The sequence below is a fragment of the Homalodisca vitripennis genome, chromosome 3, assembly GCF_021130785.1.
Source record: "Homalodisca vitripennis isolate AUS2020 chromosome 3, UT_GWSS_2.1, whole genome shotgun sequence".
NCBI lineage: Eukaryota > Metazoa > Arthropoda > Insecta > Hemiptera > Cicadellidae > Homalodisca > Homalodisca vitripennis.
The window spans coordinates 122400852-122417248 of NC_060209.1; the positions used below are offsets into that span (position 1 = coordinate 122400852).

Genomic DNA, 16397 nt, shown 5'->3' on the forward strand with positions numbered 1-16397 from the left:
TCAAGCTGAGAAAAATAATCTAAGAAAAAATCTTTTAGTATTTTTAATCCTTTCTATACCCTCCCATTTCTGATTGTGTACAAGTTAGTACAGAGCAAACACTCATTAAAAAATAGAAAGAAATTTTTGTCTCTGAATAAAATAAAATTTAAAATGCACTGTTTGTCTTGAATAAATACTTAGTATTTTATTCCAAAGAATATTTTGAGACTTTACAAACTGCCCTGTGCTTTGTAAGAAAAGAGAATAAAAGTAGAATACCTTGTGGTACCATATTACAAAGAGTTTGTATTCATGATACATAGTGTTTTAGTAAAGTATTTTATTCAAAAAGTAAAAAAATAATTTCAGAATAGATACAGTAATAAAGTAAATAGTAGTATCAATCATCAAGTTGACAGAGCGAGGCGACTCCCCGATTTATCCAGTGACTCTCTGGTAGATTTGACGGAAGAGTGATATACATGACGAAGTTGGTGGAGTGTCCTGTAGTGGACAAGACACCTCGACGTGCACTTGTCTTGTAGATTGGGCATGTGTACGAGGGTTCTTTCACAAACTGGTTCTGTAATATTTATCACACAAGTGAGTGAGTAATGTTTATTTATTGAAAGTTATATAGTTGGATACATATAATATAATAAATTACACTGCAGCATAACAAAATAAAACTTTACAAGTGACATTTTCTCATTAATTTAAAATCAATAGTAAAATAGATGTGTTTAGAGTTCACGCATAGTGTCCTTTATGCTAGTTTTTAATATTGCAATACACAGATAAATAATTTATATATAAATCCGACAATTCAATCTTGTGTATTATATATGTACACAAGTACAGCATCACACAATAACAAGAATGATGCTCTCATTTAACACTGATCATTGAGACAAGTCAAGATGTATTTGTTCCTTTTCTGCTTCAAAGCCAACTTTACTATTTCTACTCACACAAGTTCAGGCAGTCTATAATCCTATCTAAGAATATTTTGTTTCTACGATACAAACTTCCTTCTGGAGTTACTCTGACATACGGTTTTTATTTGTACATTTATTTTAGATTTATATTTGTTTGCATTTTATTATGTATTAAACTTTAATATTGTACCCATAACATAGCTATGTAGCTAAAATCAACATTCACTTTAATATTGTGATTACACCATTATTTTTACTAGTATCTGAAGTTTGTTACACTACAAATAGGGAACTACCTTTAATGCTTGAAATAATATATAAAAACTTACCTTACGGCCAGGTCTAAACCAGATGATTGGAATTGTGTCGTATAAAATTTTATTTAAGGATTCATCCAGTTGTTTGAGACTGCGATTCCAACGGGCTCCTTCTAAAAAGAGGCCCTGCAATAAATAAATAAACAGATTAAGAGTTCATGAATTATTTACATAAAAATCGTATATTTCTAGAGCGTGATACTCAGCAACATGAAGCAAACTGAATCACATTCCATCACTGATCTGAATGTTATTTATACATTTTTGCTTTATTTAAAAACTAACACCCATACTCAAAATTCACTACAAAATCATATAATAACCTAAATAAACAATTAGTATTAGAGTAAATTTAATACTGTTTCTTCTACAATTTTGAAATATAAATGATATCTTTACACCTATGCTTTTTATATGCTATAATATACTTTTTAAATCTGTATTGACCACCACTATACACAAATGTTTTCTCTACAGTGAATAAAAGGTATTAGTAATAAATAAGATGCATTAATAATAACAAATAAAATAAACTCAGTTATGAAGGCTGTTACTTTAAAGCGTAAATCTCAATCTATAAGCAAGTTAAAAAAATATTGTAATTATGAATTTGTAAAGTAGTTCCACTGTAAGAAACCTTTAGGCCCAATTTGTTCAAAACATGATTCACCTGTTCTCATCTTCAATTAAAATGTTTACTACGTATTCGTAAAGAAATCTTAGAACCTATGTTAATGTTCCCTGCTCTGCTGTGTATGTGGGGAGGTAAAAAATTGCCAGCCTCATTAATATTGTGCCCATCAGTGAATCATTCACTTACCTCTATTAAGACTCCAAATTCTTCCTCTTTATATTTTTGCTGCATGTAAATTCATAAATGAATACATTATTTTGTTATAATAAGAAAAGACTGATTTGTAAATATCAACACTCATAAACATTTTCAGGTACAGTAAAATAAACAATAGTAAATCCAATAGTTTGCATTGCTTTAATATATTGATTGCTATAACCTCAAAGATTTCAAATTAATAAACACAATGTATAGTACATACTTCGTATACTATCTATTACCCGTGGGTTTACATACATTGTTTACAGTACCTTTAAAAAGAACATTATGCCAACCTTTTATTTGAATGCCATTAATCACTCCTGAGTGGTTTTCATTAGAAAATATACAACTAACGGTACTTTGGGATTATACCGACCACACCAGTATGAAGAAGACAAAAATATAAATTTATAAAAACAAACATGATAGAACGAAAAAACAACTCTTTAATTACAAACTTACAAGCATTTCCAGGTATTTTTATCGGTATTGTTGTCGCTGTTATTTTATCTTTCTCGAGAATCCCGATTACGGCAGGCCGCAGGCCGCGCGGCATCACATGATTATTTAAGTTTTTTGCACGGTACATAGTTGCCTTTCCATTACAATTCAATTTATATTTCTGATCAGCCCCTCTAGAATTTGACATTTTACTGATAGGTACTATCTTGAGGGATGTTTCTCTGTCGCTGATGGCCGGAGGCACTCGCATTTGGGTGGCGGAGTGTGATCAAGAATAAAAACAAGTTTTGAGTTTTTTTTTCAATAAAGAGTTTAGTTTTTGTTTGGTAATGTTTGTTTTTGTTGAGTTTTTGTGTTTGGAGAAATGTAGGGGTAAAACACGGAAGTACAACAAAGCAACGCACCAGCTGAACGGGCGGCGAGACTCTGCAATCACGTTATCTACTAGACCGCTCGACTTTGACCTCTGTCTGAGGATGGGGAGGGGTTTGCGATAAGACAATTCCTGTTTTATATTGACGAAATATTGTTCTACGCTAATCTAGTAATCAGTAGAAGCAAAATGTCAAACAACGATTCATGTCTGGGTGTGGTCAGTATAATCCCAAAGTACCCAACTAACTGTGGAACCACTAATAAATAGTTAAACTCAGAGCAGAACCTTAAGGCAATTGACAAAAAAGTTTTAAAATAAAGCTATGCAGTCCTCTTGTTTTTTTAATTGAAAAGTATTGCATTACAGGTGAATCCAATCTAATTTACATTCTTACATGCAAACCCATGCTTGTTTTACTCACGTTCCTCAGTATTTGGTTGAGAAAATTGGTATAGCTTATTTCAACTTTGAACAGTATAAAAGGTTTGGCCGAAAAATATTGACATCACTTTGCTATCTGATTGTTACATGACTGCCCATTCAGACCTGTTTGCATTGCATTTCACTTTGAAACAATGTCTTAAGCAGGAAGTTTGCATTAATTTTTGCAGAAAGTTTAATATTCTGATTCAGAGACAATTCCTATGATACATGAAGCTTTAGGTGATAAGTCTGTGGAATGTACTCATATAAAAGAGTGGTTTAGATGGTTAAAAGAATGCCACATTTCAGTGGATAGTGATTCTCAATCTGCTGGCCTTACAAACGGACAGAAATACTGAAAATAATTGAACATTTTGTGCAGCAGTTAACAACAACTGTTGATAACTGTACAAGTGTTAGGAGGAGATCTTGGTATCTCAAACTTTTTATTTGTGAAGATTAAAAATTTTTTTAAATAAATCACATTTCAGCAAAATTCAATCTTTAGCTGTTGACAGACTCATCAAAATATGTACTGTCCTGAAATTGCACAGGACAATCTAGATATCAGTTTATGTCTACAACAGTGAATAAAGCTCAATCTTCACAGTGAAAGACTTATGAATAGCAACAGCCAAAAGAAACCAAAACAAAGTTGAAGCTATGTCAAAGCAATGATCAGGTTTTTTTTATCACGATAGTGTTGTTGGTCACAAATATACTCCACAATATCAGACAGTCAATATAGAATATTATTTTGATATACAAAGGTGGCTATGAAATGTAGTGTAAAGGAAACGCCAGTGGAATCGGATCATGCACCAGCTCAATCATAAAAACCTATTCAACAGTTCAGAAATATACAGAAGAGTTCAGAGAACAGCCTCCTTACAATTCTGACATAGCTAAGCGTGAGTTCTGGCTGTTCCCTAAGTTGAGAATTCTTCTGAAAGAAAAAATATTTGAGAATGTAGAATAAATCAGACATAATGTGATGGTGCCATCCTGAAAAAAATAGTTCATGGAATGTTAAACTGTTTGTTGATTTGTTAGTGTTTGGTTTGTCACTGCCCTGCCATTTGCTGTAGACAGCTGATCTGGGATTATTGCTGTGTCATTTTTTATTGCTCACTTTATATTGCCTAAAACTAGCCGCTGAAGTGATTGAATGCTTAAATAGTATCTTCAGTGACATCTATCTTATGCGTTACATTTTCGGCCTTAATTTGAATTAACTAAATAATTATTAATGGTCATAGAAAGATGACTGGATATTACGTACTGGTTGTTGAGGATTTTTACACCACCTGTATATTTCCAAGTTGACTTAAAGTGTTTTTCGAACACCATAGTTTTCTTTTGTTTTGTTAAAATTTGTACAAATTCCCAGTTACATAAATAAGTGTCACTAACCTTGCAGTAGACACCAAAGTCTGGTGGATGAGGAGCATCAGTCTCATATTGTGTGATGGTGAACTGGAAGCCTATTTGGTCTATCGGTATTTTCTCTCTGCGGGAAAAGTTCTGCAGTACACCAGTCAGAAATGACTGTGTGAAGTAGAAACCAGAGAGCCAAAATACTTTAGGAGGACCAACATCGATCCAGGACTGAAGAAACTGTAATCTGGAATAAGAAAATGTTCTTATATCTATTCAAGAAAACAATTTTGTTCCTGACAATTTTAGTCAACTTTTTAATGAAAATTCTATGATCATTGTAAAAATATTTGCTAAAGCTCAGCCAAATCTCATGGAGTGACATACACCATCATTGAATTCAATGTTGCTTATGTAAAAATAGAACTTCATGGAGATTTTAAGTCGGTTTGTTCTGGATATATCATGGATACAGACAGAAATTAAATTTCCCAGCCCTTTGAGTAATAGTTTTCACTAATGCTCATTCTAGAATGCAACAACATTTCTGAAATTTCAATAATAATAATAATAAAACATTTATATAGTCTTTTGCAAACAAAATCAGCCTTTCACTTTTTTTGTCAAAGGATTTCTTCTTTATCTATGATTGCAGGTTTTTTCAACATTTTAGTATAAAGTGATGCGTTGATGTCTTGTTCTTTGAGATATTTTATAAACCCATCACAATATGCCTAGTGCTGCATCATACTCATATGTTGCTCATTTGCTTTTGTATTTGGTCCTCCTCTTCCTTCACCTCTCTTAATAAACAAAAATGATCCTGAATCCTATGGTATATTCTTGGAAATAAAGTGCTAATTCTGTTACATAAACTTTTAGGTTTTAATAAATAATTTTATATTCTACTCTTTCTGAATAGTGTAGGAAACAGAAATTCCATACCTGATCTGTGGAGTGCTATTTACCTTTTCAACAAACACTTTTTGACTGGCCACACAGAAAGAGACTACTAAGCAAACTATGCTTGCATGGGTAATTTTTGGAACTGTAATTGTAGCTAGAACACATATATACAACATTTTGTTTGTGTAACAGGTCGTAGTGACTATGTAGTCTGTTATTATTGGCTAAGTGTTAGCAAAGCCATTCAGAGGACTGGAAAAATGTCACTTAAGCCAGTCCGTTTTACACAGGATATCTCAAGAATGAAATGTGCAAGACTTGAAAATTTGCATGATGCTTCATTTCTATATAAACAAGATTGTGATCGATGATGATGATCCGTCCATGAGGTTTGGCTGAGCTTTAGCAAAGCCTATAATTCAATGGGATATCTCAAGAACAAAATATTGAGCTATAGTCTTGACATTTTGCATTAAACTTACTCTTTACAGAGACGAAATCAAGTTTGATAATGGTATATGCACTTCCATGGGATTTGGGTGAGTGTTGGTCAAATCCAACTCAGGGAGATAACATAAGATGGTATTGAGTTCTAGCCTTAAAATTCAGTTGAAATTTCATTTCTACATGGGCAATGTCGAGTTCGATGATGTAAATGTCCCTATAGGGGATGACCATCAAGGACCAGGATTCCATCAAGGATACATCTATTGCCTTCAAACAGTGGAGAGTGGCATGATCATGAGTACCTTTAGATTGGTAATTAGGTCAAGGTAGCTTTTCGAACAATAGGATGAATCATATCCCACCAGGATGTCATTTAGTTAACACCCATAGCCTTAAAACTTAGTGAAGCCTGTTAAACGACACATGGTCTGGCATACTCCTACCTTGTTGTTGTTGTATGTAGGTAGACAGTCTTTCTGAAGATATTTTCAAATTTAAGAAAAGTTAAAAAAATTTAAAATAAAACACCACAAATGTTATGTAATCTGAGATATGTAGAGATGGTAGAGGGGATGTCACTGACAGGATAATACACATGTTCGATTGGCTCTTCAGTTTTTATCTAATTTCAGTTATTTTAAATATTATTTTAAAGCAAGCTTTATTAATTATGAGTTATTTTAATCAGCATTCATCCAGTTCAAAATAGTGTTAATCCAGTATTTCCTTAATTTTCTATATACTTTTTTTAGTTAATTTTAATTTTACGGTCCACACTGCAGTTACAACCGGGATCATCATAGGGCAGGACGGTTGCGCTATCTACATCTGATAGGAAGCCAATTCTCCAATGATCGCTGTCCACATCATCAACTTCCAGTCCTGTCAACACATCAATGCCAGCTGATGAGTTGCCCCAATTGCTTGACCCGGTACTTGTTAAGCATTGTGTTAATAACTTTCTGTTGAGCGAGGATTTTGTAGCAAACTTGTACAGTGTATATCTGAAGAAATAAGGACTATTGTTGAGGTGGCTGGCGGTGTGTGCAGCCCTCAGTCAATGAAACAATGAGAAAATTACGAGATGAGGTGACAAACTTGACAGTAGTAGTTACTGAGCTGGATAGTATGTTGGTGGAAAGAACGGGCGACATGGAACAATATCAGCGGCGCGACAACCTGCGGATCTTTGGAATCGCGGAGACTGTTGGTGAGGAAAACAGACAAGTTGGTGGAGGATTTGTGTTAAGACAATTTGCTGGTTGATCTGCCACCAGATTCTATAATTAGAAGCCATCGTGTCAGTCAGTAACCTCGTCCAGTGGTTTCTTTTTGGTTCAAATTTGGTTTCTTTAGCTTAAATAGATATTAATTTTTTTATAAAAAATACAAAATGGCGTCTAGCAGCTAAATGAAACATTTATCAACCTATATTTATAGGACATTTTTTGCTTAAAATTGTGAATACTAACAACCACAGAAGTTTGTGAACAATCACTGTGATGTGGTGATCAATGAATGACATGTCTGTTGACTTGCGTGCACAGAACTATATTGTATTCAATTCATTGTCAACTTGAGATGTGATGATCATGTATCTCCTTATTTTGAGCAATTATCCCTATTACAATCCAAAGAACTTAGAGATCTTCATTTACTTAGCCTGTTGCACACAATAATCCATAATGGTTGTCAAAGTTTCGGCCCAAAATTTTGTTTTTATGTCTGATATTAGTACTTGTAGAGGTGCATCTTTATTGACAATTCCAATTCATCGGACAGCCTTATATAATAAATCTTTCACTGTTTTTGCATGTCGATTGTGGAACGCTCCTCTAGATAATATCAGAATTATTGACAAGCGCGATCTCTTTAGGGCTGAAGTTAGGACTTTTCTGCTGCGGACTCGGTGGAATTGACGGTTGGTGGTTTCTGTAGTCGCACTTGGGGTAACTGTATGTAAGCTGAGTCAAAATGGACAATTAAAGCTGATAAGGATGGGATGATTTTATTAGTTGCCTATGGTATTAATTATATTTGTTTTGGAGTTCAATCAATATACTACATTTTTTATTTTTAAATGTAAGTTTTTATGTTACATGTAATTAAATATTCAATGTAATTTAGATATATTTTTCATTTTTGACACGTTGTTGGCTAGTGTAACACGTAGTAATTATAATAATGGTAAACATTTTAAGATTGTTGTCTGTTATGAATATCAATGCAACTGAATACCAAGCTAGTATATAATACCTGGCCAGGAAGTCGTTAATATAGCTGCCGAGAGGTTTGAGAGACGGGTAGGACTTGCTGGCCCACATGGCAGGCACCCGACCGATCAGCAGGCTTGTGTATACCTCCTCTAGATCCTTGGACATGACGATGGAGCCTTTCACTGCTTTTATCACATTCACCAGTGATTTCTTAATCACATCAAGTAAACGATTGAACCGAATAGCTTCCTAGAAACAGGTGGCAAACTTGGTTATGTGGAACAGAAATAGCTCAGTTTCTACTTAATTTCAAAATGAGGATTGTGTCATTTGATGTTATGTTACCTGACCAAAGTATGTGTCAAATCCATCTTCCTTTACCAATTCTAAAAGAAAATAATCAAAGAACATTTTAATTTAAAAACATTTTTTTACCTTCAATATCTTGTTATATTAACCGAATTGGTTTACATAACGTAGCTATGGTGGCAAGGGTTGATTCAATATGAATGTTGAGTACAGGTCCATTTCACATTCCACTTAGTGCAGTGTCTGAAATCTGATACAGTCTCGGACTTGACTCCTGGAATTTGGAGCCAACGTCTGTCTGAAGAGATCCAAGTCAGCAACAAAGAAGCTCAAAACAGACAGATACCTGTATGAATTCTTCTTTGGATCTCTTCAGACGGACGTTGATTCCAGATTTCAGGAGTCAAGTCTGAGACAGCTTCAAATTTCAGTTGTTGCAATAAGTGGAAGGTGAAATGGAACTGAACTCAATATTCCTAACTGGTTTCTTTTTTGTGTAAGACACTATTTTTCAGGATAATATCCCAAAATAATCTTTTTAATACTAGCACAATAATAAACATTCAGTTATATTTGTCAATGATTTTGATACAGCTAGTAAGTAGTAATTACAAAATTTCATAACTGATCTGGCTAGAAGTGGGCATTCATTGGTATGTATAATCACCCCATAGTCACTACTATATAAGGCCTATGAAGTGTGAAGTGCATCAGTGATAGTTGATATGTTCTTTCTTCATTACAGAAACTATAGTAGTATTAGATAGAAAGCTTTTTTTTGTTATAAATGTATTTATATCTTTCATTAATAGCCTCCACACAACAAATTATATGTTTGAAGTTAACTACAGTAGAGTGGTATCAATAAATAATTTTATTATTTTCAATTATGAAGGTATCATATAAATGGATTTAGCATTGTTGTTGAATGTATTTTATATAAAAAAAACAACCTAATCACTATTTTTCATAGAATCTGTACACAATAAGGTAATAGATTCTTTTTTTCAAGGTCTAATAATCAACCCTTTACTCAAATATTTCGAAATTAGTGGTAGTGATGTGACACACATGGACATCCATGGCAGTAGTATACCCAGAAATCTTTTCTGGGGGGTGTCCGGAACATGGGGTAGTCCGAGTAGAAATAGATACCCGAGTTTGAAAATTGACCACAAACTACCTGATAGGCTACAATAACGTGAGTTATATAAAAATTTAGTTTGTTTATTTATTGCGTTTCTACACATAAAACTCTTCACTAAAAATAACTTTCAGTTTTTATATCAGTAACAACGAAAATATGATGTAATTTTAGAATTTATTATAGTACGAAAATAGTTATTGTTAAATTACCATCTTATCTTTTATTCTTGACTGGGTGGTTCACAAAATTCGGCACTGGTTACATTATGGAGCTAAAAGTCATTAACTTGAGCATGTAATTTTGTAACTCACTATTTAAAAAGTTTAATTTATAGGACAGATTAAATAGAGCAGGTTTTGTTAATCAACTGGTAACTGCTTGTTTTAACGTGCAAATCGCTAGACTGCGTCCAGGGTGGTGTTGTCATGTGGTGACAAAGTCACTACCGTGACAACTGATCGTGAAGGTATTACTCTAATTTGTCAATCTAGTAATCACGCTTTACTAAAGCTGTTTTAACCTATTAAAAGTATTGTTATCAGATGGTATTAGATAAACAAGACACTAATTTGCACAGTACCTGTCTAAGCACTGTGTTCATGGACTGAGAATATAACACAGGATACTTGTTGCCGATCTCTTCAGAGTCGAAGGGTTCAGGCAGTCGGCCAAGAATATCTCTGGCCAGCTGAGACAACATTGCGTCTGTTTCACCTCCACCCGCCCCCTCTGCTATCTGAGTCTGGGTCAGCAATACACTGCGCAACAGCTGTTAAATACACATGTTGTCAATATCTTACACCAGCACTTATAGCACACATTTAATGGTGAAACAAAGTATTCAACTGATGTTCTGTGGAAAAAAGGAAAGTTTACCTAATTTAAAATACCAACCAGTATACTAGATTTACCTGAATAATACATTTAGCTTACTAAATAAAACCTTTGGCAAACTAACTGAATAAGTTTTAATTTAATCATAATTTTAACATACTTTCCAAGATCAATTCAATTTTAAATTATCTGCTGTGAGTGATCTTTGAAATAAGAAGTTGAGCAAATGAAAAGGACAATCTTGCACTAGCCATTTAATAAAAGATATTTTTTCACTAAGAATTTACTTTAACTGGTAGGTCATCAGTTTTGATTTTAAGAAACACCAATACCTAATAAAGGCAATACAAATAAATTTATAATAAAAGTTATACAAATAACTACTTTACCATCATACTGTCTTTTAAAATTATTATACTATACAAGTATATACATATTTCTTATATACAAGTGCTCTGTATTAACCGTTCATGGAGGGTTGCGGTTGTATCCTTAAAATCATCCCAATTTATTTTTATGTAAAACTATTTATCATGTAAGAGGTCAAGTAAGAAAATATAAATAAAACTCCTTAAAACACGAATTGAATGATTATTTGAAAGTGAAATTTGTTTTGCGCATTAACGATACTGCAGCTTCGTAAAAATCATCATACCATTTTATTGCCATAAGCCCCTAGACATTAAATTATTTGGTGCAAATGTGCTATCACATACTAAGTTTTACATAAAAATGTATCACATAAACATGATTCTATAAAGATAATTTTGTTGTCTCGAACCTAAATGTTTGAGGTATTTTTCAGAATTTTGGCCGTCAACGAAGTTTAGCAACTATATGGCAAGTTTGGTTCCTGCTTTTTTTTTGCAATTGTAAGTTGTGAAATCTAATTTTGTCTTCCTCCATGAAAGTACTTAATCAAATTTTAATTAACAGAGTAGTGCAAAATTTCAAGAAAATATGATGGAACTATGAGACATTTTCAGATGAAACTAGATAAATGTTGGCCAATCAATACATGTGGTAATGCCTGATACCTGCTGCCAATTTTGAACAAATTTTAGCAAACTGTATGATTTATTAATATCAGTATTGGTTACTTTTGTATTATATTTGTAGCATGTCTGATTGAAGATTTTCATGTAAATTTGAAATACATTCATTCTTGAAGATGAGCATGAAAATAAGCATAATTTTTATGTATCAACACATTCCCAGAATATCAAGAATTCTCGAAATAATAACCTATAACATATTCAAGCAGTGGTTCACTGAAGGGAAAATGTCTCTTCTGTATTTGATAACTCAGCTAGTGAAAGTACCAAGCCTTATACCACTTCTTTTCCTTTACTCCTGACAAAAGTTGTACTCTGCTGTAACCAAAAAAACAGGGGTGTTTAACATACTTAACAATCTCCGTAACTAGGAGATGGAGGTAGTCACTTCATCATGCAGGGCTGAACACGTCCGGGCAGTGGGATCAATGACTGCCCTGTGCTCGGCCTCATGACAGGGGCTAGTCTTTGTCACAAATATTACAGCTATGTGCATCCAGTCAAAGACAATGAACGAATTAGTGTAAACTTGTAGCTCAACACTAGTGTGGAGGAGTGCAGCTCTAGTACTTACCTCCTGCGATTCCTTATTGTCCTTGGTTATGTCAGCATTGTCGTGCAGCCCAAAGACTTCAGGAGATGGGTAGAGTGGCAGTGACTGTATGTACTGCAGACAACTGTTGTAGTCTAGCTCGGATGGAATGTAGTACATCCCACTTGGTGAAAAGTTATATCTAAATCCAATTATTGTTTGTTTTAGCTGATACAAACATTAAATATTTCTCAATGCAAAATATATTTCAAATCATATGGATTTGTACATTTTATTTAAAGAAATTTAAGAGTTCAAATTTTAAACTTTGAAGACTAAATTCTTGATTATAAATTTTTCTTAAAAAAATTTCCTAACACAGTGAACATATATTTCAACTTTTGTTCAAAGGTGGGAAAATATCGTTTACAATTATTTTTACTGTATTATATGGTTTGCTTAAGTGTTGAACAATTAAAAAACAATTTATTGTAAACAGCTTGACAATCTTAAGAGATTAATCAATTAGGACATATCGCAATTTATGTTGTGAGATAATTCTAGAAAAGCTACAAATCATTGTTACAATGGCTTACCGTTCGTGGAGAATGACACTTTGGTTGTAATATATAGCCAGAATTGAATTGAGAAGCCGACGATCCTTGTCATCTGTGACTCGCCCACCATAGTTGCACTCACCAGTTAGGTATAGAAGGGCTTCGAATGGTACTTCAATGTAATCATTAAGAAACATCTGTTTTAACAATAGAAACATTGTATGGATTTAAAAGTTAGAAAAATCAATCATAATAGTAAGAATCATATTCTTAGTCAATAGTTGTGCTCATTTCAAGTTTAAGTCTAATAATATTGCTAATTTCAATAATTTCTTTCAGACAGAAGCTTTAAGAATATTACGCTTTTGAAAATGCACAGCTATGTTAAAATATTCACAACCTATTCCTCTCTTTTGTAGTGTCTCAATAATACTGAGCCCTTACATTATTTTAGCGTTTTCACTTATCTTTTACTTAAAATCCAAACTTGACATTTGAGCCTTTGAAACACATATTCTAAGTGAGTCTGTTTGTGACTCTTTGTTGAACATCTAATGGACTATAAACAATAGCAAGTTAATCAAATCCTTACATCTGTTTTTATAAAAAATTGCATCACACTGGACATCAAACTATATATAATATATACTTCATTTTCTGTACCAATCAGGCAACCATCATTAACTTAAATTATCATTAATTTTGTCAACAAAATAAAATAATATCTGAGGCATTAAACTCATTTTATACGAAATGCTGATTCTTTGGGCAGAATTATAGTCACACACAGAATGTTACATTAACCCTTTAAGCGTCATGAAAAATTAGACCTGATCTTTGATAAAGTTACAATTTTTTAAAATTTCCAATGTGTAAAGTTAAATTTATTTTCGTTTCTGTATGTCAAAATAGAGTTATTTAACGGTAAATAAAATTTGTTTAGCCCTTTTTGGATTTCCTAGGCTAATTTTTAACTTTTGATAATATCGTAGAATAGCAGTGTAGTTGTCACTAATATTTTTATAATTTATTCAGTAAGTATGGGAATGAAACACAGTTTTATAGATAAACGTATACTATATTACAAACCAATAAAATTAGAAAAATACAAAAGTAGACAAAGAGTGTTCATTTGGTGACGGGCTGTCACAACTGACATTCCGCGCGTCTCCCGCAAGCCACTGTTATCGCGTGGACTTTGAACATTCTTATCGCTCGGCAACCTGTAGGACAGCCTTGTGGGGCTTGAATTATGTTTCTTGCTTTGTGATGACATCCTTATGACCGTAGTAAAATATTAAAAAGTTTGGGATTGACCAAGTAATTGCTCAGAATTACCAAATCTTCAAATTCCGAATCGTCTGGATTCGCCATTCACACGAATAATGGTAACAAACACTAAATAAATACTGGAAACTGCTGTATATAATATGAATAATTTACTTTAAAAAAAATAAGACACAACAGAAAATTAGCGATAACCGAAATACATATGCGTGTACCGGACGCTTCTCACTAACAACTGGCTAGATGCCTTGACGGGAGCTCCCGTCAAAGACTTTGTGAAAGGCGCGGGGCCACGCTCGCTAGACAGTGTTTGGCCAATTAGAAGCAACTGCCACTCCCATTGTAACAGAATTCTAGGCAGGGAAACCCGTCTGTATGTCGCATGACTACTAGAACCATCTAGTAGCAAAATATTCAACTATCATAGCAGTAAGAAATAAAGAATGCAAAAACGCGGATCCACGGCAATAACGTTTAGAGCTTGTAGTGGCCCTCCGCGGATCCGCGTCAATAACGCTGGAAAGGTTAATGCCAAAAGCAGTGGTGAGACATTTGACTCACTCTTTTCCTGGAATAAAACAAAATCGTAACCTAAAAATGCTCTATTGATAAATCCATTGACTTTGACCTCGTACTGCTTCTGAGCCCACTGAGTAACCTCAGACAATCAGGTACAATTGTCGCAGAGACCCAGTTTGCTGCATCTCAATACACTTGTGGTGACCCATGTACACACAGTAAACTATTTATCCAAGGAGATAACCAGTACGGATAAGTGAATTTTGTGGATAATCCACAAATTACCCACAGGAGGTGTGAAATAAATTATAGTGGCTACAAATGGCCACTAACTTGAATTGATGTTAACAGAAGAATATAGAGTAGAGTACGGTACTTACAATTACTAAATAAGATACTTGCACAATAATATGTAACTTTACTTGAATAAACCAAAACCATGATAAGTAGATTACACTATTTACAGAACCTTTTGTTTAGTTTGTACAAATAAATCAGTTAACTGCTTTTACATCTTTGTGTTAAAGTATTTCGTTTCTATATGTGATGGAAGTTTCTTTCACAAAATTTTATAACAAAGTGATGTATTATCTTGTTCTTTAAGATATTAAATCAATTTGTCAGTGTGTCTAAGTGGTGATAAGGTTATGAATTGAAAGGTATAGAATGATGACAGAGAGAGGCATTGACAATGCTTCGCCCTGACAGGTGCTTTCTATAAAACACTGCACATGTCTAAAAAACTATAAAAACTGGTCATGTCTAAGATTTCTCAAGTAACAATAATACATACTGTACTACAATCAATTCCTCTATGTTTTCTAAGTTAAACATTTTACTGTAGAAAAATAAATGTATTTTAAACTAATTTTGTATAACAAATAGTCTACTATAATTACAAAAGTTCAACAATCAACTATAACTCTGTATATTTTGTAAAACAGAATGGTGATAGTTCATCTATTTCCTAGTGCTCACAGTAGTGATTTAGCATTTCTAAAAGTCAATGTTGTGTTATTGATTTTGTGTTTTTGGAACTTTTAAAAGTACCTGCAGCTGCATAACACTGATCCTGAGATCAGACTCATTGAACTCATACGGGATATTCCAGCCAAGGGGACCAAATTTGCGCCTCTCCTGGACTATGGCATGGAAGAAACAAAGAGAAAAGAGCAGACGTCGCCAGTTGTTCATGTTTCTGCAGTCCTCGAAGAACTGTGGATCACTGATGGGGTCTGACATGTAAGATCGATACAGATTGGCTCTCAGACCCTTTGGCGGCTCATTTGTCATCTTCACACCTGTATTTATATAACAGAGAAAATTTAGATACAAACTAAAATAGAAAATTTACATTTTACAAACTAAATTAAACTAGAAATAAATTATTTAATTTTAAATGTGTAAATATAGTAAAATTATCATTACTATTGTATTTTTAAAATAATTTAAGAGTTTTGTAGTGAGGTATATAAGTGTGCGTTTTAAATTGAGTTTGTGTCTACAAGAGTTGGTAAGTTTATTTTATTAAAAAGTGATAAAAAAGAAATATGAATATGCTCATTTTGAAGTTTTATCACGTCAAATTTGGATGGTGACGATCTTCCCTATCTGATGCCTAATTGAAGAGCGGTTAATTCAAGATTTTGAAAATTTATGTAACCCAAAAGAGACATCACAGCCAACATGTGCCAATTGGACAACTATACTATTTTATCATTCGATCTTAGTCAGATGATAGCAACAACTTGGGGCTTGAAAGCCCCAATTACATTTTGGCTTTAAATTTATAACAGAATTTCATTAATACCAAATGGAAGTCACTTTTCAAACAGTTTTTACACAACCATGGTTTGTTTTTTCTTATGTGAATAAAAT

General features: G+C 33.3%; 1 protein-coding gene across 1 annotated transcript in view; it reads right to left on the reverse strand.

Annotated features, from left to right (window-relative positions):
- Positions 1-307: 307 nt before the first annotated feature.
- LOC124357469 (dynein axonemal heavy chain 3) overlaps positions 308-16397 on the reverse strand; it is a 132951-nt gene continuing 116861 nt past the window's right edge. Inside the window, exons 62-69 of the mRNA XM_046809297.1 lie at positions 15570-15820; positions 12753-12910; positions 12199-12358; positions 10316-10504; positions 8320-8528; positions 4747-4957; positions 1250-1363; positions 308-565 (exon numbers count right to left, since the gene is read on the reverse strand). Coding sequence (XP_046665253.1) covers positions 383-565; positions 1250-1363; positions 4747-4957; positions 8320-8528; positions 10316-10504; positions 12199-12358; positions 12753-12910; positions 15570-15820 — 1475 coding nt within the window. The 3' untranslated portion in view covers positions 308-382. The remainder of the gene's footprint in view (positions 566-1249; positions 1364-4746; positions 4958-8319; positions 8529-10315; positions 10505-12198; positions 12359-12752; positions 12911-15569; positions 15821-16397) is intronic.